At 41.3% G+C, this 22,306-nt stretch overlaps 1 protein-coding gene across 1 annotated transcript in view; it reads left to right on the top strand.

Moving 5' to 3' along the window:
• The window catches only part of Ppargc1a (PPARG coactivator 1 alpha), a 640,336-nt gene that overhangs the window by 190,205 nt on the left and 427,825 nt on the right, over positions 1–22,306 (top strand). The window contains exon 2 of the mRNA XM_005068780.4: positions 4,842–4,906. Within this exon, the coding sequence (XP_005068837.1) occupies positions 4,889–4,906 (18 nt within the window). The 5' untranslated portion in view covers positions 4,842–4,888. The remainder of the gene's footprint in view (positions 1–4,841; positions 4,907–22,306) is intronic.

Raw genomic sequence — 22,306 nt, 5'->3', positions numbered from 1 at the left:
TCAGTGTGACTTGATTGATGTTGAGTTCTTTGATCCATTTGGACTTAAGTTTTGTGCATGGTGATAGACATGGATCTATCTGCTGTCTTTTACATGCCAACATCCAGTTACACAGCACCATTTGCTGAAGGTGCTTTCTTTTTTCCATTGTATAGTTTTTGAGTACAATATGCTTTAGAAAAGATTTAATTATTTTAATTTTGTGTATATGAGTGTTTTTCCTACATGTCTATAAGTACCATGTGTGTGCAGCACCCACAGAGGTCAGAAAAAGGTATTAGATCTCCTACAACGGGAGTCATGGATGATTGTGAGCCACCATGTGGATGCTGGGAACTAAACCTGGGTCCTCTGAAAGAAGAGCAAGTGCTCCTAACTGCCGAGCCATCTCTTCAGCCCCCTAATTTGCTTTGTAATAGTTTTTACTTATTTGTCGAGGACTTTATAGATACATACAATGTATTTCAATCATTCTTATCCCCATCTCTCTTTTTTTTCCTGGATGCCACACATCCCAGCGTTTCTCCTTTCCCACTTCATGTCCTTTTTTAAAAAAAGAATCCAGTGAATTCAGTTAGTGCTGCTCCCATGCACACAGGTGTGAGGTCATCCCCAGGAATGTGGACAGCTGTCCTGAGTAGCTTTTACTGTCAATTTGACATGATCTAGAGTAACCAGAGAAGGGAGTCTTGATTATGGGATTGCTCAGATAGGATTGGCCTGTGAAGATGTTTGTTGGAGAAATTTCTTGATGTAGTATGACCCTACCCTTTATGGGTGGTGCTATTTTATCAGCGGGTTGTTCTGGGCTGTGTGAGAAAGCTAGATAAGCATGGGTTTATGTGCAAGCCAGCAAGTATTGTTCTCTATTGTTTCTGCTTGAGTTCCTGTCCTGACTTCCTTCAATGACAGACTGTGACCTGGAAATCTAAGCCAAAACTAATCCTTTCCCAAGTTGCTGCTTCTCAGAGTGTTTCATCACTGTTACAGAAAGGCAACCTGAACAGAAATCTACTAGTGGCTACGTTCCTGAAGAGAAATGTCTCTCCCTCCCCCAACAGCCACCAACTCTCAGTGACTCCTCAGTTAGGAGTGGGCCTTGGGAGTCCCTCCCTTATCCATGTTAGAATATTGACGGGCTTGATCTTGCAGAAGTCTTGTGCTGGCAACCACAGATGCTGTGAGTGCCTGAGTTTGATGGCCTTGTGTTCAGACGACACTGATTTGCAGGGATTGTCTTCAAACTCTCTCACACACTTTCAATATTTTCTTTAATGTGTGGGCTGGGATGATAGAAGCCCAGAGTAATTCTTATGAAAAAAACCAGCAGAACCGATAAGGAAACAGGACCAGATCTCCCTGGAATGGGCATGTCCCATCCTTCCCTTTTGTGTTTCAGAGAACTCTCTCTCTCTCTCTCTCTCTCTCTCTCTCTCTCTCTCTCTCCTCTCTATCACACACACTCTCTCTCTCTCTCCCCTCTCTATCACACACGCGCGCGCACACACTCACACACACACACACACGCACACACACACACGCACACACACACGCACGCACACACACACACGCATGCACACACACACACGGCAAGTGGGAAGAGTAACCTGGGAGAAGTTAGGCAGAAATCCATAGCTATTATTTTTGTGGCCTCTGGCTACAAAAGCTAGCAGGTGAAGATAGCCTAGAGACCCAAAATGGGGGAAAATGACATTTTAGCATTTTTGTCGGGTAGGCAATTTAAAAATAAACTTGAATTCAATGTATACCATTAATGCTAGAGGTTGTCTTATAACGATGCAAAAATGCCTTCTCAGTGGCAGTTTAAAAAATAAAAATCTATGTTGTAGGGGGTGGGGAACCTTATATAGAACAGTCTTATGTGAGTGTGATGACAGCCCACAAAGCCACTGAAATCAAACCAAGACTGCGCCCTGCAGAATTAGCACTGTAACCTATGTCAGAGACATGCTATTATCCTAATATCAGCTTTTGGATTCTGTCCAGTCCCATTAGTAATTCCCATGTTGATTGCTCTGTTACTCGTGAACGTTAATTGCTTCTAAATCTCTTTGGATGTTCAGATGCTTGGGTAAGAAAAAAATTCTGACTGGCAAAGGTGCGAGTTTTATTAATGTGGAAGCAAACAGGAAATCTGTTTAGAGATCTGAGTGAAGCTTTTGTGCCTGAAGATGCCGTAAGTGGCAGAGGTGGCATTGTTCTTCGAATGTCTGTCACATGTTAGTGGTGTGAGAGTGGGGGATGGGGCACAGCTTGGCAGAAATATCTGAGGTGTTCCTTTAAAACTCAAATGCGTTTGGGTATGCATAGATGATCAAATTGTCCACCTCCCCAAGGGTTCCTATTTTGCTTGGTATGGAATGGTGTAGAGGTAAATTTTCACCTAGTTAGCACGCTATTAAGTCAGGAGGTGTAAAAGATTTGGATATGATTTGGTCTATCATCCTACCATTGATCTCCTGGCTTCTGAACTAGGTGGAAACAGCTTCCATACTTCAGATATTGAGAAACAAAGGGCCGGGGAGAAGAAGACGTGAGGGCTGCAGAGAGGCTAATGTCGAGCTGGCCAGGAAAGGAGATCGCCTAGCTTTTGTTCCAGTGACCAAGAATAGAGAAAAAAAGATAAAAAAGAGATATTCATTACAGTTTCTTTTGTTGTTTTTTTTTTGAGGCAGGGTTTCTCTGTATTGTTTTGGAGGCTGTCCTGGAACTCGCTCGGTAGACCAGGTTGGTCTCGAACTCACAGAGATCTGCCTGCTTCTGCCTCCCGAGTGCTGGGATTAGAAGTGTGGGCCACTAAAGCCTGGCTTAAACTTCTTTTTGAATCATTTCACTGAATGTTAGTGGAGTTTCTGTTTCTTCTTTTGGGTGGGACAAATGAAAGCAGAGGCAGATACCTACAGCTAAACACTGAGATGATCTGCTGGAACCCACTGACAGAGAAGGAGGACTGATGGGCAAGGGGGTCAAGACTGGGATGGTTTAACCCACAGAAACAACTGACCTGAAAAAGGGGGAGCTCTTGAACCCCAGACTGATGGTTGGGAGTCCAGCATTGGACTGATCTAGACCCCCTGGATGTGGGTGTCAGTGAGGAGGCCTCAGCAGTCTATGGAGCCTCGGGTAGTAAATCAGTATTTATCCCTGGCACATAAATGGATTTTGGGTGCCCATCCCATAATGAGGGATGCTCTCTCAGCCTGGACACATGGGGGAGGGCCTAGGCCCTGCCCTGAACGAAATGACAGACTCTGGAGATCCCCCATGGAGGGCCTCACCCTCCCTGGGGAATGGAGTGGGGCTGGGGGGAGTCTGGGGGGTTTCGTGGGAGGGTGTGGGAAGAGGGGAGCTGGGATTGACATGTGAAGAAACCTTGTTTCTAATTTAAATTAAAAAAAATTTATTCATTCATTACTAGTTACAACAGTACCCTGAGGGGGAAAAGTGGTGGAGAAAAACTGAGGACCTGGGACCACCTGCTTTCAGTTGGTTATGAATGTGGTTTCTTTTGGTCCTAAATTTATCAGAGATCAAATATGACTTGCTTGGTGGAGTTTTTCTTGTAATGGAGGGCCATAGAAAAACAAAGATATGAGCCCATAAGACAGGGACATGACAAGTCTTAGGAAGAAAGGGAAGACGGGGAAGGGAGAGGTGTGTGATGGGTTGCAGCTTCTTATGAAGTGGTTGGAGGAGGGCTCAGGGAGTGCATTTTTGGGCAGTGATCCTATGAAAGAGACAGAGTAACCTACAGTGGCACTGAAGCAGGGAAATGCATGGAAAGACAGAGGCTGGGAGGTGGGAAAGTCCCTGGATATTTGAGGAGAAAAGAAGTCAGGGTTGCATGGGTAAGTACAGAGAAAAGCATGCAATACTGAGACCCTGAAATCATGGCTGTTGGGAAGACTCTAGATTAACACTTTCCAAGAACTATGTTTTATCATTATTTAGAGCATGGCACATGTGGAGAACCCAAACTCATCTTTTTCAAGAGTTCTCCCTGAAGGTATTATCTTTTCAAGACAAGTGTGTAAGGCTCACTAAGAGTGTCCAGAAACTGACAGAACATTCAGCAGGTTTTTGATCATGGTGGCTTCAACTGTATTAACATCACCAAACCACAGAACTAAACATTTCTTGGTGGCAAGATCCATGCCATCCACATTCTTCCAAGAAGCCACATGTGGAGAAAATTTACTTATAGTAACAACTCAATAAATATCTTCTTTAAAAATGTGTGAACAATGGCTTGAGAGTGATAGAAAGGACATGACTTCTTATAAAGATTTGCTAAAAATACACCCTTCTAAAAACGTTGTGAGATTACATTTGCAGCATTCTGACTCCCTTGGAATGACTTTAAACACAAGTCCATATGCTGAAATGTGAACATAAGTACAACAAACTGAGCAGTGGAAACATTATTTTCAGGCCAAATTTTAGTTGGGTGGTTGCATTTTGTCTATCTTATTTTCCTACCCTGTTGTAAAATGAAAGCGAGAAGTGTTTCCTACCCTCTCATGGTATTAAATGGGTTGGGGTCTGGGCTCCTAAGAACATGTGGCTTCCCTCACCACTGTTTTACCTGGGGTAACTGTGTTAAGATTGTGATAAGAATCACACGGGATTATCAGTCTCCAAGGGAGGGGTGGGTGATCATGTTATGTTGTAATATGAAAGACCAATGTTTTAATTTTCTCCTTCTTTCCTTCCCCTGTCCTCACCATAATATCCCTATAATGTACCCACCCCTCCTTGTTATAATTCAATGTCCACATTTGCAAAGTGAGGGTAACACAAACCTACCCTCTGCCTTTCAGGTTTTTTGCGAAAATCAGTGAACTAATATTGGTAAAATTGGAGCCCCATGGATGAAGGGTACTTTGTAAGTATACCACATTCTTGTCATGTTCTTTTATATTTCTCCAAAGTGCAAATACCAGATGTCTGCTTTTGCTGTATCAGGAATTCAGTAATACCATGTTCACACCCAGATATTGATAACCTGCCTGTCTTTGAAGAATTTAATGTTTCTGACCTCTCAAATGTTTCATCTAGATGTTTGATATAGAAAAAAGCATCTTCTACAAGAGCAGTAAATTCATATAAAGTAGACTAGATAATTTGGACTAATAAATGTCTGTACAGTGTGTAAAATTCTCTTGATATAAATTCAATGTGTTTTTTTTTTACCTGTCTCTCCCTTTCCAATTGCATTGAACTTGTATTTTGAACCATCTGTTTGTTTCTTGGAGGAGGGACTGGTTTCCATAAGGGTGAGTGATGTCTTGATGATGAATGTCAACTAGATGGTTTGCTAGATATTATGTTTCCAGACTTTGTGAGAGGAGAGGAGGCTGAACAGACAGAGATGGGTGCAAACTATCCTCTCACACCTGATTACTCTCTAGGTGATTTGAAGTTGCCTTTTATCCACTGGATGGTAAAGGCTACAAAGCCAAATAGCTCCAGAATGGGGCATAAGTATGATTGTCTTCCAGCAACTATTTAACTCATCGTAATGGTACATCTTTTCATTTTTTCTGAATCAACCAGCATCCCAGAACTGTGTATTTGACCATGGGCTGATTGGCTATGTGACTAGTACTTAATTCATGAAATTTTCTTTTGAAAAAGTAGATGATACCCTTTAAAACTTCTAACCCAAAGGAATTCAGAAACTTCCTGGAGCCCACATTAGTGGCCAGCCTTGGGGTTCAGGTATGAGGCTGTAGCATCTACATCTGTTGGCCAATCTAAAGGCTCCATCTCACTAATGCTTGAGTACTTCTGCAGGGGGCAGAAAATTTTACCAACAGCATTCATTACTTCTGAATTGATGACAAGTTCATTCTCAAGTTACCTCCCCGGAATCCTAATTTTACTATCTATCCCTACAAAGAATAAGTCTTCCCCCTTCAACATGAAACCCTTTCAAATATTCATGATGGCACCTGTCAGGTCCCTTTAGGTTAATTTCTATTCATAAGGAGACTTCATGGTCACAGCATCCAAAGCCTGCCCCTTTGGAGAGGTCCTCATTTGTTTATATCTTTCTTAACAAGCAGCACTGAGAATCTACCTTCTCCAGCCCCACTCTACACCTCAGAGTCAACAGAGCTAGTGAAAGGTGGAAGAGAGCTACCTCAGAAGATACCGTCCGGAACCAGGTGTGCCCTCGGAATACTTTAAGCATCAAGACTACAAGGCTCACATCCCTCTGTGAGGTGCAGATGACTGACAGGGAGAAAGTTGTTTTGGTTAATAATACAATCTGCTCACCTCCTGTAGACACAGCAGAAGCTTACTAATCTGTTAGAAGTGAATTAAGGTTGTTTACTGATGTTTTAAAGTAACTGTCAGAATGAAAAAAAAAAGTTAGCACTAAATGAGACCACTCACCTACTTCAGAGCTGTTGTTTATTTTAAACTGTGTGCATAAATAATATATTGAGATCCAAAGGGTGATTTCAAGCAGTAGAACACGAAGCCTCCTGTTTACTAACTGTCATCAGGCCGAAGAGAATTTAAACAGCTCTGAACCTTTTTGTCTGTGGATGCAAAGCATGAAATTAACTTTCATTTCATAGTTAGCAGAAATCATGATGGCGTCTTGTTGTCCTGTCTCCTGCTGGATCGTTTTTTGCTATGCAAGACAGGCCTTGGCAGCAGAATGCCTTATGTTTCTTTTGAAACAAGACCCCTTACTCCCCCACAAAATAAGCAGGGGCCTGTCTGAACCAGTCAGTCAGCTTTCTGGCTTACTCTGGCTAGAAAGAAGCATAGTAGAAATATATTAGTCTGGCCTCCAGGAATTCATGTTCTGAGTGCTTGTGGGTCTGTCTGAAATCCCCTTCTCCATGAGAAGATTTAGAATAAAAGCATCTACTTCCATTGCTTTATGGGATGAGGGTGAGACTCTCATGAGGTCATTATAATTTAAAAGGTCAGGTGTCATAGGTAAGTGACGTGATACCAACTGCTAACAATGGTAAGGCTGGATGCTAAAAGAAAAGGCTGCATTTTAAGTGAATTACATGTACTAGTTCATTATATCTCAATTGCCCTGTGACATATGGGCTGAGAAGATCCCAAATCTTACCACTCCAAAACCAAAGCACAGGGAAGTCATGTGGCTTCATCCATTTTGTGGAGAGTTTTAAATGTGAGCTGGTTAGGGCCCAGAGTCTGTGTTCTTTACTAATGCCTGTTTGGGAAGAAGGGCCAGGTTTTCCTCTGTGAGTTTGTGCCTCTTAGACATGTACAAAGAAATAAGCCATTGTGTGTAAAAGCCTGGACCACATTCAGGCCTACAAAATATAAGGACAGCTTCTCCATCACCAAGGAGATCTCCTGTTGGGTAGGGGATGTCACAGACTGTATGGGTTAATTATGTTTTATGTGTAAACAGCCTGGTGATTCTTAGCTGAAAAGCACTAAATAAAAAGACCCATTTCTTGTAATGCTTCCAGAAACAAGAAATTTGATTCACTTTCTGTCCCCTTAAACTCGAAAGTGTGATAGCCTATTTTGGAGCTCAGGGAGAGTGTTAGAGAATGAATAGAAAATGTATGGAATATTTAATTTTGCATGATTGCATTTCACATTTGCTGAAGTAATGGAGGCATCACAGAACACCTATTTTTGATGTTTTGATGGCGTGCTCCAGGCTTTACAGCCTGATTTATGAACTTTGTGAGATAAATCCTTATTAAGCAAATGAACAGAAATGCATTTGTGTTCACATCACTGAAAACATTCAATTTGTACAACTACTTTTTAAATTTCTATTTACACTGTATTTATTGGAATTTCAAAAGAGAAAAAGAGCCTAAAGCCATTCATGGGAAAAGATGATGTGGATTTGTAGATGCTTCTGCCCAGAAATATGTTTAGTTTGCACTGGGGTTAAACGTGGCCTGGCAAGAGGGGGGTCTGGTTTGCTTTATATTTCTGAATGAAGCTGTTCAAAAATAGGATCATTTCCATAATCCAGAAAAATGGATGGACTCCTGAGAAGTAATCAGCTGGGGGAAAGAATAAATTTTGTTCTTCCAAATTGCCCTAATCTCAGCAACTGCTGCTGCACTCTAGCATTTGTTAATACAGTAAGATAATTGCATAATTAAATACACTATGGAATTCCAATAATTGGAAACTTTGTTTTCTCATCACAACACACAACTTGCTGATGCTGAAAAGCTCACAAAGTATTTTCAGAAGCCAGGATCATCCTTTCCCTTCATGTCCTCTGCAGTGTTTTGCAACTCCTCAGGAGGTTCTGAGGCATATTTCTTGAGTGTTCTTTTTAGTTAGTTGTATTTAGAAAGGTGAAACGAAGCAGGAAATTCCCAAAGTCTGACTTGTTTGTCCAGACCGTGAGGTTGAGGATCGTTTCTCTGAAAGTCCCCTTAGTTCTATTCAACCAGGGAGCCCCACTCTACGTAGTATAGTGAGACAGCTTAGTGGAGCCTCTTGGAGGTCAAATCTGGTATGGCTTCTTTGTGTGTGACAGTGGGAAAAGATGACCTCTTCTTTTTGCTTACTTATAAAAGGAGAAGTTTACTTACTCACATCTTGGTTTGGTGCAAGGTCTAATTGAGTTAATATATGGAAAGACCATAGGAAGCACTAGGCACATAATAAGTCTCCAATAGTTGGTGGCTATTTTAAGTAGGCAATCCAGAGTGAGGCTTCATATCCATTTGAACTGTAGCAAGTCCTGGAGTAAAGAACAAATCATGGGACTTAGCATTCTACCCATCCGAGAAATATTTGTTGAATCCTTCATGTACCACTATTTTTGATGCCAATGAAATAAAGATATGCGATATCAGCTCTTGACTTGCAATAGTTCAATGGGATTGGGAAATAGGTAGAAACATGAGAATGATGATGATGATGATGATGATGGTGACAAAAATATCAACATGGTACCTAGTGCAGAGCAAAGATGTTTTCAATGGCAGGAATTGGCTTGTTCTCTGTGTCTCTTTTATCCAGTAAACATACAATTCAGCTTCCTACCATTTAGTTTGTAATTCAAAGAAGTTTAGGAGTATAGAGTAGGTTCCTGTCACTGGGTAGTTACTTAGCACCGAAAGGATCATTGAGTAAATGACACCAGTGAAATGGGCTTTAAGATGTTTGCCTTTAGGAGTCAGTAGTGGTTACCACAGCCAGTTTGTGAATACTGATTTAGCCATAGCCCATTTGTAAATACCAATTTATTTGCTTTTGTTGGAATAGAGGGTAATTAGAAAGTGAGGTGCATAGGTACCAGACTATAATAATGACTGCCACCCTAAGGATCAGACAAGTGATTCCTTAATCTTTGCGCCTTCAACTCTTCACTTCTCTCACTAAGGTCCACCTCTTGTTGAATACATTGGCTTCACACTTGTTCATGTGTGAATGACCTTTACTTGTATATGTCTGTGAACTTTTCCCCATCAGGTTTTACTTTGAAGAATTTGAAGCCTACATAAATTGAAAGAATAGCCCTCCAGGGACATTTTTAACCCATATCTACCAATTTGCTTTTCTGCATCTATAACTTTGAACTTTGTCCTAATTCCAAATGTCTTACATTTTCCCACCGCCTGGGATCTCCCCAACAGCTCTCATATCTTCTGACTCTGTAGCCATAGTGTTACATTTACCTTCTAATTCTGTGTTTCCGACTTGTAAATTTTGGAAAGAAAGTCAATAGGAATATTAAAAGAACTTTCCTTACAATTTTAACAACTCGGTTTAAAACTTACTTCTTAAACCTTATTTTTAGATAGCATACCAACATACTAAGAATGTGGTCAATGTAAGATAACTAAAACTTAAAGGTTAGAGTATTTTTCTGGATGCAGTGACATTCTCTTCTACAGAGAAGAATCTTATTTTTTAAAGGCAAATTCCCTTGGCCATGGTTTTCATGAGAGCCTTTCAAAAGTAGATGGTAGTCTAATTATTAGTACAGAGATCACTGCTTTCCTCGGTATGACTATTGACACTTTCCAGACTTACCGCATCCGCTATGCTGGAAATTGGGGGTATAGCCTCAAACTGTAATAATTACACTATGGGTTTTGGATGATACTGACTAACTAGTATGAACCCCTCAATTTTTTTCCTGATAGTCCTGACCTTTGTTAAAAATAAGGTATCTGTCACAAAGTGTGGCAAGATGTGCCAGACAGTTATTTCATTGTTCCCTATGGGAGCCCTATGAATGTGCAGAAAGGTGTGAGGCCTGTCCAGTTGGTGCTGATGGAGGCCAGGGAAGAGGGAAAGAGACCAGTGTTGGAAACCCATGCCATTTTCATGCCCATCAAGCAGCTCTGAGATGACATGCTTCATTTTTGTCATCTGCCTAACAAACTGCAAGGAAGTGTACTAAAGCTATAGAAAAACATTTTAGAAATCATGACATTAGTTGGTAGAAGAAGAAATCAGAATTGTTCATCCAGCCATGACGTTTGGAAGTGAAAAGAGAAAACTGTCAAATTGAAGGGTGGGAGAGGTTGGAAAAAGCATGAAAAGCAGACTTAAGAACCAGAGCCCCACTGTATATGGGAGTGTTAAGCAGGGTCAAAAGCCTGTACATCCCCTAAGGCGGTGGTTTTTAAATTGGAATGATTCCTGCCCCTTAACCCAGAGGCTCTGATTCAATAGATCTGGGGAGGGGCTTGGGAGTGGAGGTTTTTAACAGTCACCCTGCACCAGTCACAGAAAGCTTGCCCGGCAGTCATGTTTACATCACAGAACATGACAATATTTGGTGTTGTTAAAGATGACCAGAGTTGTAAAGAAGCTGTTAAGTTCAGCTAGTTGTATTGTAAACCTTTTTTTCAAATTCAGGGAAATTTTAGAATGGTTTGCTTCCAAAATGCATGAAGAGGGAACAGTTATCCTGAATAATGGAGATGGGTCAAGGGCCAGACAAACAGAATTATATTATAGTGTAGAGTTACCAAATCCAGGGGAAGAGGTGTACATGATCGGGGGTAGCAGAATGTTGCATCCAGCTGGGCTGTGTAGTGAGTTTTTGACAGAGGGAATTTGTGGTAAAGTCACAGACTTTGAAGTCAGATATCCTGTGTTGGAATTCTGACTATCTTGGTTACAAGTAGTGGGAACTGCTCTTTAAACCAGGGTTTCATTCATAGGTCTGGAAGGAATACTCAAATAGGTGATGTGTGTGGGAGTATTGAATATCACACTTGCAATTAATAGATGCTCAGGAAGTGGTGGCCATTACTCTTACTCTTGTGTTTAAGCTTTGTGTTAGTGGTGAATCTGCTGTTGGTTGGCTCTGGCTTTGGTCGAGGCAGGAGAATGGCTCTAACAGATATGTTAAGGAGGAATCAGTGTAAGCAAACCCCAAGGTAAAGGATGACAGATGGTCTTATGCCTAGCTTAGTGTTTCCAAAAGTACTGTCCATACTGGGGGAGGGGGATCCTAGATGTCATGAGCCTTTTACCAATATTAGTTTAATCCAAATGGTGACTATGAAATGAATATTATTTACTTAATAAGACATAAAACTAAAATACAGAGAAATGAAGTTGCAATACCACAATGTTAGTAGGGGCAGAGCTGGGATTTGAACATGTGGTATCTGTTTTCCTAATTGCTTTGTTTTAACAATAATGATTCTACCCACACTAAGAAAAGATCACAGCATAGAAAAAAAGACATGGTGTTATTGATACTGATGCCTGCAACAATGGTAAAGTTTTTACAAGTAAAACTTTTGTTTTCCTTACAGAGTAACTTGATTTAATGAGCCATATGAGATGAGGAATTGGAGCAGGCAATCAGATATGATGAAAGTCCTTTGGGTGGTCCCCAGATGAACTGTTTGAGAAATTATGGGGCAGTGAATGATAGTGGCATGGATAGATGGGGTCCCAGGAGACCTGGTATGTTGTGTCCTCTAACTCACTGTCATGTGTAACAGCAATAAATTCTCTGACTTTGGAGGCAGAAGAAGTAGGTTCACCCCCAGCTGGAAGTTCAGGGAAGGAAGGACTTTGCACTTTGAGTGAAGTTCACTTCCATTCCTCATGTGCCACTGGGGAACCACAGAAATCCCCCCATGACCTTGCCAATCTGCAGAGAACTGGGAGACCAGATGTTTTTGATTTTTGTCTCTTCTCTTCCCCCTCCCCCTTCCTTCTTATTTTAATTAATTTTCCATCTCTCTGTCTATGTTTCTGTCTCTCTTGTTTTCAAGACAGGGTTTCCCTATAGCTTTGGAGCCTGTCCTGGAACTTGCTCTCTAGATCAGGCTGGACTTGAACTCACAGAGATTGGCCTGTCTCTGCCTCCCAAGTGCTAGGATTAAAGGCCTGTGCCATCATAATCAGGCTGATTATCTATCTTTATAATTTTTCATGAAGACAGATTTTAAAGAGTGTATGGCCCAAGAATCAAAATGCTTAATGCAATGCAGTAGGAAAAGACTAATTTGCCCCCAACCCCTTTGTTCCGGTAGCATTTGAATTTACTTTCACGCTTTCCCGGAAGGTACCTGTGTCTACCCTGAGTTTCTCCTTCAGATATGGTCAGAAGACCCCCAAAGCCCAGATAATCTCAAAGCAATCTTTGCTTAGGCTTTTATATTTGCAGCAGCTTTTCTGTTTTAACAGCCTGATTGAGTCTAATATTAAAGTGGGCTTTTGTTCCCTGAGCCAACGAGCACAGGTGTTAGTTCACACATTGCAAGCAACCATCATGGAGTCAGCCTCCAGGCAGGGCCAGGAGTGGTAGGCAATTCTGCAGCTCTCTGAGAGCAATCGGGGTGCCCTGCCTTAGGCTGTAGCTCCACAGTGTTATGTTCATGTGATGTAAGGTACACACACACACACACACACACACACACACACACACACACACATACACACTCTAGGCCTCTTTATCCATTTTTGTTCATTTCCTCTGTCTAAGGGTGAGGAAGAGTCCTCACCACTTCCTTCTCTGCTTCTACCGTCTTGTGTTCTGGTGTGAAAGGATACACATCCACAGTGGACTATTGTTCTTTGAACGATAGGGGAATATCAATTATTTAGTATTTCTCAATTTAAATTATGTTTGAACAAATATTTATTGTCTACTCAGCTTCAGGGAGGTGATGAGATTTATTTATCTGAGGTTGTATAATCTTGGCTATGTACAATTTCTCGGAGGATAGTTCCATGTTCAGACTTAGTTTTCTGTTTTCTTACACCACTTTCCCATGTCTTACAAACACCAGAGGAGTTTCTCCCTGCTGGTAAACCGGGGGTTCCTTAGAGCTGCCTCCCCAGCATTTCTGTCATCTTCCCACAAGGAGGTAGGACATTCCTCCCTGTCTTCCTGACATAATTCATAGAGTGTCAACAGATGTTACTTTCCAATGTGAACCAAGGCGCCAAAGCTTCAGGGACTGCCTGTGAAAACGCCACCAAAGAACCCCTGCCTATGCCACAAATGCCACTCCACAGATTAAAATACTCCTCACAGTAACTAGAAAATAAATAGAATTGATTAAACATGGTTTCAGATTGTTTTTGGACAGTAATGCCATGATTTTTTTCTCCGTTTTACTTGTCACAGGAGAAGGGTACAAAGAAAGTTAACAGGGAGGCTTTAGAGCTGTTTTTCTTCCCTGTGTGTTCATAGTAGTGTTCATAGTAGTTATTTATATCTGGAAGTTTCCATTGGGATTTAGTTCAGGATATAGACTTGGCAGGGTGGCTTCTGCACTCTGTGGTGACATTTGACAGACTGCAGGCAAAGCAGGATGGATTTCTAATATCTAGATGGATGGATCTGGGGGCAAAGTGTCGGGATTGGACTGTATTATGACATGGATTTATTGATGCGAATCTGAAAGCAGCCTTTTTCTTGTCAATATGCAATCTGTATCAATAACTTTTGATAAATTAGGGCTTCGACCTTTTGCTTTGTTTGTTTTTTTTATCAACCCCACTTGGCAATAACAATAAAAGACTCCAGGTGGTGCCTTGTGAATGGCTTATTGCACTCCTCATGAGCGTGACTGACCCCAGGGCTCAGTGCTATGATCTTGCACATGGTATCCGCACCCAGAAGTGTGGGTTGCTGTGCCTCACTTCCTTCCCAGAATTAGATATCCCCCCATTCTGCTGCATTTCAATATCAGCCCGCTGCATTAACCTTGAGATGCTGTGCCTGTGATGTACATAGCATCTTCATTTTCCAGATGAAGAAATTAAGACCCAGTGAGGTCCGATGAGCTGCCCAGGGCCACACAGTAAATCTTGAATACAGCTGAGTTCAAGACGGAGGTGCCATGGTTCTTCTGGGAGGGTATAAAATTTTCTTCCTCAGTGATTACAGAGAGAAAACGGTTGGCAAAAAGCTTAGGCAGCATCATTTTGAGCAGGTATTTTGTTTTATTATTATGTTTTTGGTGAGTTGAGGTGACAAAGAGCATTAGTCAAGGAAGTGTCTTCTACAATGGAAAACTGTTACAGTAGGACTTCTTGTTTGTTTGTAGTGGGCTCATAAGCATATTCTTATCCTCACTATAGCCCTCTTTTTGGGGAAGGAAGACATTCTGCCCCGATGCAAATATGTCTTCAGAGGCTTCATGTGCTGGGATCCTGACCCTCCCAAATCCTTCGCTAATGGCATTTGAGAAGTCAGATCATTGGAAGATGGGTCATGAGGACTGTCTTCATGAACAAATTAATCAATGTGTGAATTAATAGGTTATCCAAGCAATAGCTTTGTTATAAAAGCAACTCTTTCTGGCATGCTTGCTGTCTCACCAAGTCTTGTATCAACCTAGAACTTTGCATAAAGTCCCTGCCAACAGGAAGGTTTCTACAAGACTCTGTCAGCCATGGACTTTCCACCTTCCAGAACTGTAAGAAAGAATGTTTCATTAATAAGTTATCAAGTTTGTGATAATCAGTTGTAGCAACAGAAAGGGAAGGAAAGCCTCACAAATCCATATTCTGTAACACTCAAATAGGGCTGGGGATCTAGTGCATTGGTGACATGCCTGCTTAGAATGTGTAAAGCCCTGGATGTGATCAGGAGCACAAAAAAACAAAAACAAAAAATCGCCACCACCACCAGCAATAATAACCCCCTGAAAAACACCAGAAGTGGAAGCAAGCCAGTTTCACCTGGAATGTGGTTAGAAGTACATTTCCTTATCTATCCTGGCTTGATAGTGTTGGAGTAGCAGCTAGTAATTTTCATTAGCTTCTTGCATTTTTCTAACATCACCTTAACACACATAGTAGGGTCTTTACTTCTTTTGAAAATTAACTCCTAAAGTCAGCATATAAAGCAATGGGTTTCAAACACACATCAGCATACTTTGTTCTTTCTCATTTCACCTCCCTACTGCCTTCCTTCTGCCAGCCTGGTACCCATCTTTCAGGTTCCTTTGATCCTTTCAGGTAACCCTCCTGTATTTGTGTCATATTTACTAAATACTATTAACTGCCCCATCCCTTAAGAATATTTCCTCTTGTAATTTCCTTTCTATTTTCATGTTTTACACACATACATATAAATATAAATGTAGATTCTGTATATGAGATAAAATGTAATGTTTCTTTCTCTGAGTCTGGTTTATTTTGCTTAACATAATGCATCCATTTCCCCCCTGAAAATGTCATGGTTTTGTCCTTGTTTATGGTCAAAAAGTCCCATTGAGAGTGTACCCCACATTCCTTTACTCTTTAATCTGTCAGTGGACATCTGGGCCATTCCCATCCCTTGGCTATTGCGGGTTGTGTAGTTAGGAAATTTATTTCTAACCAATATGCATTCTGTGGGCTAACACATTGAGAATCAATGCCTGAAGGACAAGGATTGTCCCTAGCAGGTTCCAGTAGAAGAGAAGTATGTGTTTCCATACGTTGGAACATGGCTCCATGGATCACTTGATGGTGGCTTTTAGCCAATGACCAGCTATTTCCACACTCTCGAATGTAAGTTGTTTTATTCCAAGCTAGAGTTCACAAACATTCATTGATAATATTCTGTTTTGATCCTAGGGTCTGCATGAGAAACAGTATAACACAGATCATATATAGGGAATCATGCCTACCACATAAGGAGGTCTGTTTTTTATCATGGGGATAATGTATTTCATACAGAGCATACACATTTTATTGGTATCAGATTATGGGAAATCTGTGAGGAAAAACTCAATAACAGCAGAAAATCATCACATTAAAGTTATTCATCCAGCAATTTGTATGCCATGCAAACAAGCACCCTTTGAAATCTTTAGTTGTCCTGTCAATTGAAGTAATTATTCACTGAGTTCATTTTCTTTACCCTAAAACAACCTCATTGCTACTGAGCATGTACCTACGTGAACATGTTTCCATGACCACAACTTGTGGTCACAAGCAAGCCATGAACTTGTAATAAAACAACAAATGAAAAACAATTTAAGTAAGCACATTTATGTCAAAGTATCCCAAAAAGGGACATGATTACATAATTATATGTAACACTTTGAGGAAAAGAAGAAAACCTCTCCCCTACCCCCACGTTCAATTCCACATTCCACCAGTGTCCGGCAGCTGTTTTTTTGAGCTGCCAAGCTGGGTCGTGACTTGGGCCAAATCTTTTCAGAGGGAATGGTCTACACAGGTTGGCAGGCTGTCAAGCTGCGTGTGGGCCTCATCCTAGCAAATGAGTAAATCAGAATTATAAGTTGCAAATGCGCCTCAAATTAACTTCTGCATAGCAGGGAATGTGCTTGGCATAAATTTAAAGTCCGGCTCAGTGACAATTCTCTCTCTCAGCAGATGAATCAAAGGGATGATGGGATATTTAGGCCTGGTGGGTCTGAGAGCTTCCATGGGGCATGAACTCAGTGTACTGTGCTTGAAATGTCACATTCCAAGGGCTCCTGGAATTACCAGGCTCAGTGTCATATCACACTGTGGGCTCTGCTCACATGATGCAAGTCCTTGCTTATCTGCCCAGGTCTAAAATAAGACACTCTGATGCTTTATTTATGAGCTCTGGGCCACTCAGGCCCATGATGTAAGTAACCTTGGGGTACACAGCATTTGATCACTTCAGTTCCCATTAACTACCTGTTTCTAAATGGGGAAAGGCATTTACCCAGCACATAGTGTTATTCATGAAGACACAAAGCGGCCCCTTGTGCTGTCACTGCACTGATTTCCATGTAATGTGACTCCGCTGTTGAAGGCTGAGGATTGCCAGCTTCTAATCTTAGTTTTCTCTTCCTCTTCATTCCTTTTGTCTCACTTTTTTCTTTTCCCTCCTCTCTCTCCCTACATCCATCCATCCCATTTCTTTCCATTCTCCATTCTCAAAAAAGGACCTTTTCCATTCGTAGACATTGATGAGCATGTAACTGTATAGTAAGAGGTTATTAAAATACAGAAAACACTGGAATTCACGACTTGTGAGAAAGCTTGGTTTACATAAAGAAGTTACAGACTTCTCTTGTGCGTATGTGTGTGTGAGAGAGAGAGAGAGAGACAGAGACAGAGACAGAGAGACAGAGACAGAGAGGTAGAGACTATGGGGCAATCTCAGTTGTCATTCTTGAGGTTCAATAGACCTTGATGCCTGAGACAGAGTCTCTCAAGGCTAATCTGACTGGCCCGTGAGATTCAGGAATCTACCCATTTCTACCTCTGCAGCTCTGGGATAACAAGCTCAGGGCATCTGGCTTTACCTATGTGGTGTTTCAAAGATAAGTTCTTCATTAACCAAGTGATCACCCTCGCCTCTACTTTTTTGTTTTCAACAGAGAATATCATAGTGGATGGCAGGAAACTGGTGTAGATAATGATGAAAATATCTCATGCAGAATGTTTTTGACTTACCTGGTAGTTTTTCATCATATGGGCTTTCTTGGAGATTGAAGGATTTGACAGGGGCACTCCTGATCTCCATCTACTAGCCTCTATTCATTTGTGTCAATTGAAAATGCCTTCAGACATCCCTAAGTACCCCTAGGAATCAAAATTTCTCTTGTTGATTTAGTCTGACAATTTACTGGGATTTGCTAGTGAGAAATCTCATTGACACTCAGAGATTGTACAGTTGTGTTTTTCTGTTTTGGGCACAACAGGAAATCTGAGTTTGAATCCTGGCTCGAGTGCTTTGTGGCTCTGTGACTATGAGATACTCAGCTTATCTAAGCCTTTAATTCTCTGCCTACCATGTGGATATAATGACACATAATGGCTAAGGTCATTGGAATCCAGAAAACTAATAAATGTAATGAAAATAGCACACGAAACACACTTAGAAAAATTGATTATCTGGTTATAAGATCCATTGTATGAAGTATTAACCACATGGAGAAAGAAAGGCAGCATTGTGGACCTTCAGACTGCATGACTTACTTCTGGGTTTTTCCCTTTGTCTTTCTGCTTCCATCCCCATCTATCCTTATGTTCCAGAAACAGAGTAATTTTGACCAAAGTTACAAGACTCACAGAATGGAAAGGGAGATGGTGAGAAACAAGTTTGTTTCCTGACAGGACTATTCTACTGTGAATCCCTACAAAGAATCATGGCAAGTATATTTAGTTTCTTGGATGTAAAGCTATAGAAAGATTGAAAAGGCAGAGATCCACTTGATTCACAACACTCTCTGCACCCTTCACTCACTAGACACCAGGCCCACCTTTTTCTTTTTCTCTGGAGAAGTCACTTTCCTTCTTCAGGAGTGAGGGTGACAAATGTTAAATCTGTTTTCTCAGGAAACAGCCGAGGAAATAGTAAGAAATGATTCCCTGCAACTAGAGCAATTCTCTGTTTGGCTTTTCAAAGTCAGAGTCCCTTTTGAACTGTATCTAAATCTAAAAATAAGAGGCAGACTAAGGAGGCAGGAGCCAGTCTCAAATGGCTGCTTAAGACCGAAGTCTCTGACATTGCTTCCAGTCTTGGCTCCTATTTTCACAGAGCCTCTCAGGACTGCTACCTGCCAACAATTAAGATAATGGTGGCAAAGGTCCCATTCTTTCTACGTATCCTGATATTTTCTCTTCTAAATAAGGTTGTTGAAATCTAAGCCATTTATGCAACCATCTCTGCCCTATGTCCTGCTTCCTTATAGTTGCACCATGGAACATGAGTTTGGGAAGGGAGAAGGGAGACCCCATTCATTGGCTGAACTGTTTCTGAATGTTTCTACTGCTTGTGCTCTCTCTTTGTATGATTCTGGAGATGAAGAATTCACTATTTTATACCTTAGTCGCCCAGTCTAATTGTTCTGGTATCTGTATCTGCCCCAGTTGTACTTTAAGAAATATGTACTAGCAATCCACTATGTGTTGGGATCCAATGGGAATAAGATACAGCTTCTCCCTTGATAGGGATGGTGTAGTCATGGGTGATGTGGTGAAGGCTTGCTAAATCATTCACTTATTCATTCCACACACATTCATGAGGTACTCTGGGGAACCAGGAACCTTGCTAGGTCCTGGAGATCCAGTAACATATAAGATGATCCTGAGATAAGCATGCAAGAGTGCCAAGGCTGACAGAACAGACTTCTCTAGTGATGTCATAACAGGCTTTCTGGAGATAACGTGAATTCTTGAAGAAGAGAAAGAGAAGAAAGAACAGTGTCCTCCAAGCTAGCTGTGAGGGACAGTGTTCTGAGATGGGAACAGCAACTGCAGTGGGAGGCAGGCATAAAGTCTGCAGAACTTTCTACAACACAATTGGTTATTCTTCCTAGACTGGGTCTCAGAACCAAGGGTAGAAGTGAGCATCAGCACCCAAGGCTGCAGGTTGGGCATCATGATGCTTGGTGGGCAGCTGTCCAGAGATGAGGTTTTGTAGATGTCCCCTGCAGGAGAGCAAGGTTCTCAGCTGATGACTTAGAATTGCCACTAGGCTGCTGTGTGGTTGTATCAGGACATCCAGTGCTAAGGAGAAGGGAACCAACAGGAGTTAGATTTGGGGGGTCTTACATGCTACAGACACACAGACAGTTGATTTTCCATAGCTTGGCACATGCTGCGTTATGTTAAGTTGTTATGTTGTACAAAATACAACTTGCTAACAAACTTTACAAGGAAGCAACATGCTGTAATATTGGAATACTTACACAAACGGCAATGAATTTTCCTTGTTTTTACCTGCTCTTTAGAAGAATGAGTGCACATGTTTATTTTGTCTGTTAAAAGTGGGATATTAATTATACAATACTGTTTTGCTCTTCCCTCAAACATCTGGATGTTTGTAGTTACACAGGTATGACATCTGGATTTTGGACTGATGTTCTTTTTCCAGATGTTTGGTGTCCAATTGGCAAATCTCAGCGATCTTTGAGAATAGCTACCTAATAAAACTGGGTGTGGATATTTAACAGGGCCTGGGTCTTTGGTGCATTGAAGGTGGTTAGCAGAGTAGAAACAACAACAACACACACACACACACACACACACACACACACACACACACACAAAAGGTGTGAGAAAATAACCTCATACATTGTGGGTCCAAAAGATAATTGAGAAATTTTCTGACTCACCAAAAAGGACTGTAAAATAGTTTACTTGAGCTTCTGAGGACTATTTTTTCCTAGATGAGTATTTGTGTAGTACTGGCCCTGGTGAGGTTGGGTAGAATAGTTATGCCTGTGGAGGGGGTTCCAGCTGAATTAAAGTTGATTGTTTATCTAGACAGTTTATTTAGCATTTTGTAGTTGTCACACAAAGTACATTTTAGACTTTTAGATTTTTTTCATTGTGAGTTTTGTGAAAGAATGGTCCTCCACAAGGGGCTGGGGCAACCATTTAGATACAGGAATTTTACACAGATTACAGGAAGTTCACATTCATGTTATAAACTCAAGGGCAGAAGGAACAAAAATGAAGGAATACTTTGTCCATGGCCAACTGATATAAACTGTCCTGGACGTTCTGCATCCGCTTGTCACCCCTCAGCAGGCATTTCCTTATATTCTCAGGTGTCTTCATGCTTGGATGTGGGAAGGATGGGACTCTTAAACGCCATAAGCCCATCCAAGGCTTCTATGTGTCTGCTCCTATAGATGACGAAGTCATTTGTCTTCTATCTTGTGTCCCCCTTCTTTGTGTCCTTCCTGAGGACTGAGGTTTGCTGAAGAGTCCTTCGCTCCTTCCATGCCCAGCAGAGCTGCCCAAGGCTGAGCATGCATCTCACAGTTGCAGCCCTCTGCCAGCACTGCCTCCCTTTGAACTACTGTCAAGGCAAAATTGCTTTATTTCCTAATTCTGATGATATTAGCAAATACATGTAATGGGAAATAAAATTAATCAGTTTGTGCTTGTGAAATTGCCTCCTGTTTACCTCAGCCTTGTAGCGTTTTCCCCCCTCCTACAGGGGTTATTTTAATTAACAGCGTGAAATTTTGGTAGTTTAATTTATTTTATGATTGTGTAAAAATACTCCTTTGTAAGGGTTTATATATAACTAGCCAGCTAATTAGCAGTAATATTTTAACAACAGCTGTAGAAGCAGGGAGTCCCAAGAAACATCGTTTCTCCCTTCAGACCGCCACGATATTTATTGGTGCCTTTTCTTATCAGGCCTGGCTGAAGGCAACAGAGGAGGGTAGTGTGCGCATCAGATAATTAAAAGAGAAGTGAGTGTTCCAGTCCTCCTCCTACCTGACGCAGCTTCTGGAGGACTACGTGTCTCCAAGGTTCTGATTTAGGACTGTCTTCTTTTCTCTTCTCCTTCCATACTCTATTATGTACTCCTTCTGGGAATCTATATAAGACATGCCTTCCCAGAAAGTTATGAGGAGTCTTTTAAAGGCACTAACTTGGATTAATAATAGTCATCAATATTTAGTCTACACTTTGCGTTCATGTGAAACACAGTAACATGCAGTGTGTGTGTTGGGGGGTCACCTTTCACCTTTCATTCATTTAACATGCTTGAATTCAAGGATTATAACTGGGAGAATGTTCAGGTTTATGTAGGGAAGAGATGGCGCAACTGAGAGGAATAGACATAAGAAGAGGGGTAAGGAAGGGGGAAGCCAGACAGGAAGAATAGAGTAAGGCACACAGAAGAACTCAGTCTTCTGCTTATTGACCCTGACAGCTTGCTCTTTTCCAATTTTGCACATTCTTTCTTGATTACACACTTATATTTTGCCACTTTGGAGTTCAAGAGAGAAGGTTTCCCATGCTTAACTTCCAGTGAGAATGCAGGAAAGGTCCCCACCCTGCATCCACTTCTCCGTGCTTTTTGAAAGCAAGCCAGCAATCAGCTGTGGAGCTCAGTATGCGTTCTGCC

The sequence above is a fragment of the Mesocricetus auratus genome, unplaced genomic scaffold, assembly GCF_017639785.1.
Source record: "Mesocricetus auratus isolate SY011 unplaced genomic scaffold, BCM_Maur_2.0 Super-Scaffold_100006, whole genome shotgun sequence".
NCBI classification, from domain to species: Eukaryota; Metazoa; Chordata; class Mammalia; order Rodentia; family Cricetidae; genus Mesocricetus; species Mesocricetus auratus.
The sequence above is the reverse complement of the archived record's forward strand: the minus strand, read 5'-3'. Positions and strand labels throughout refer to the sequence as shown.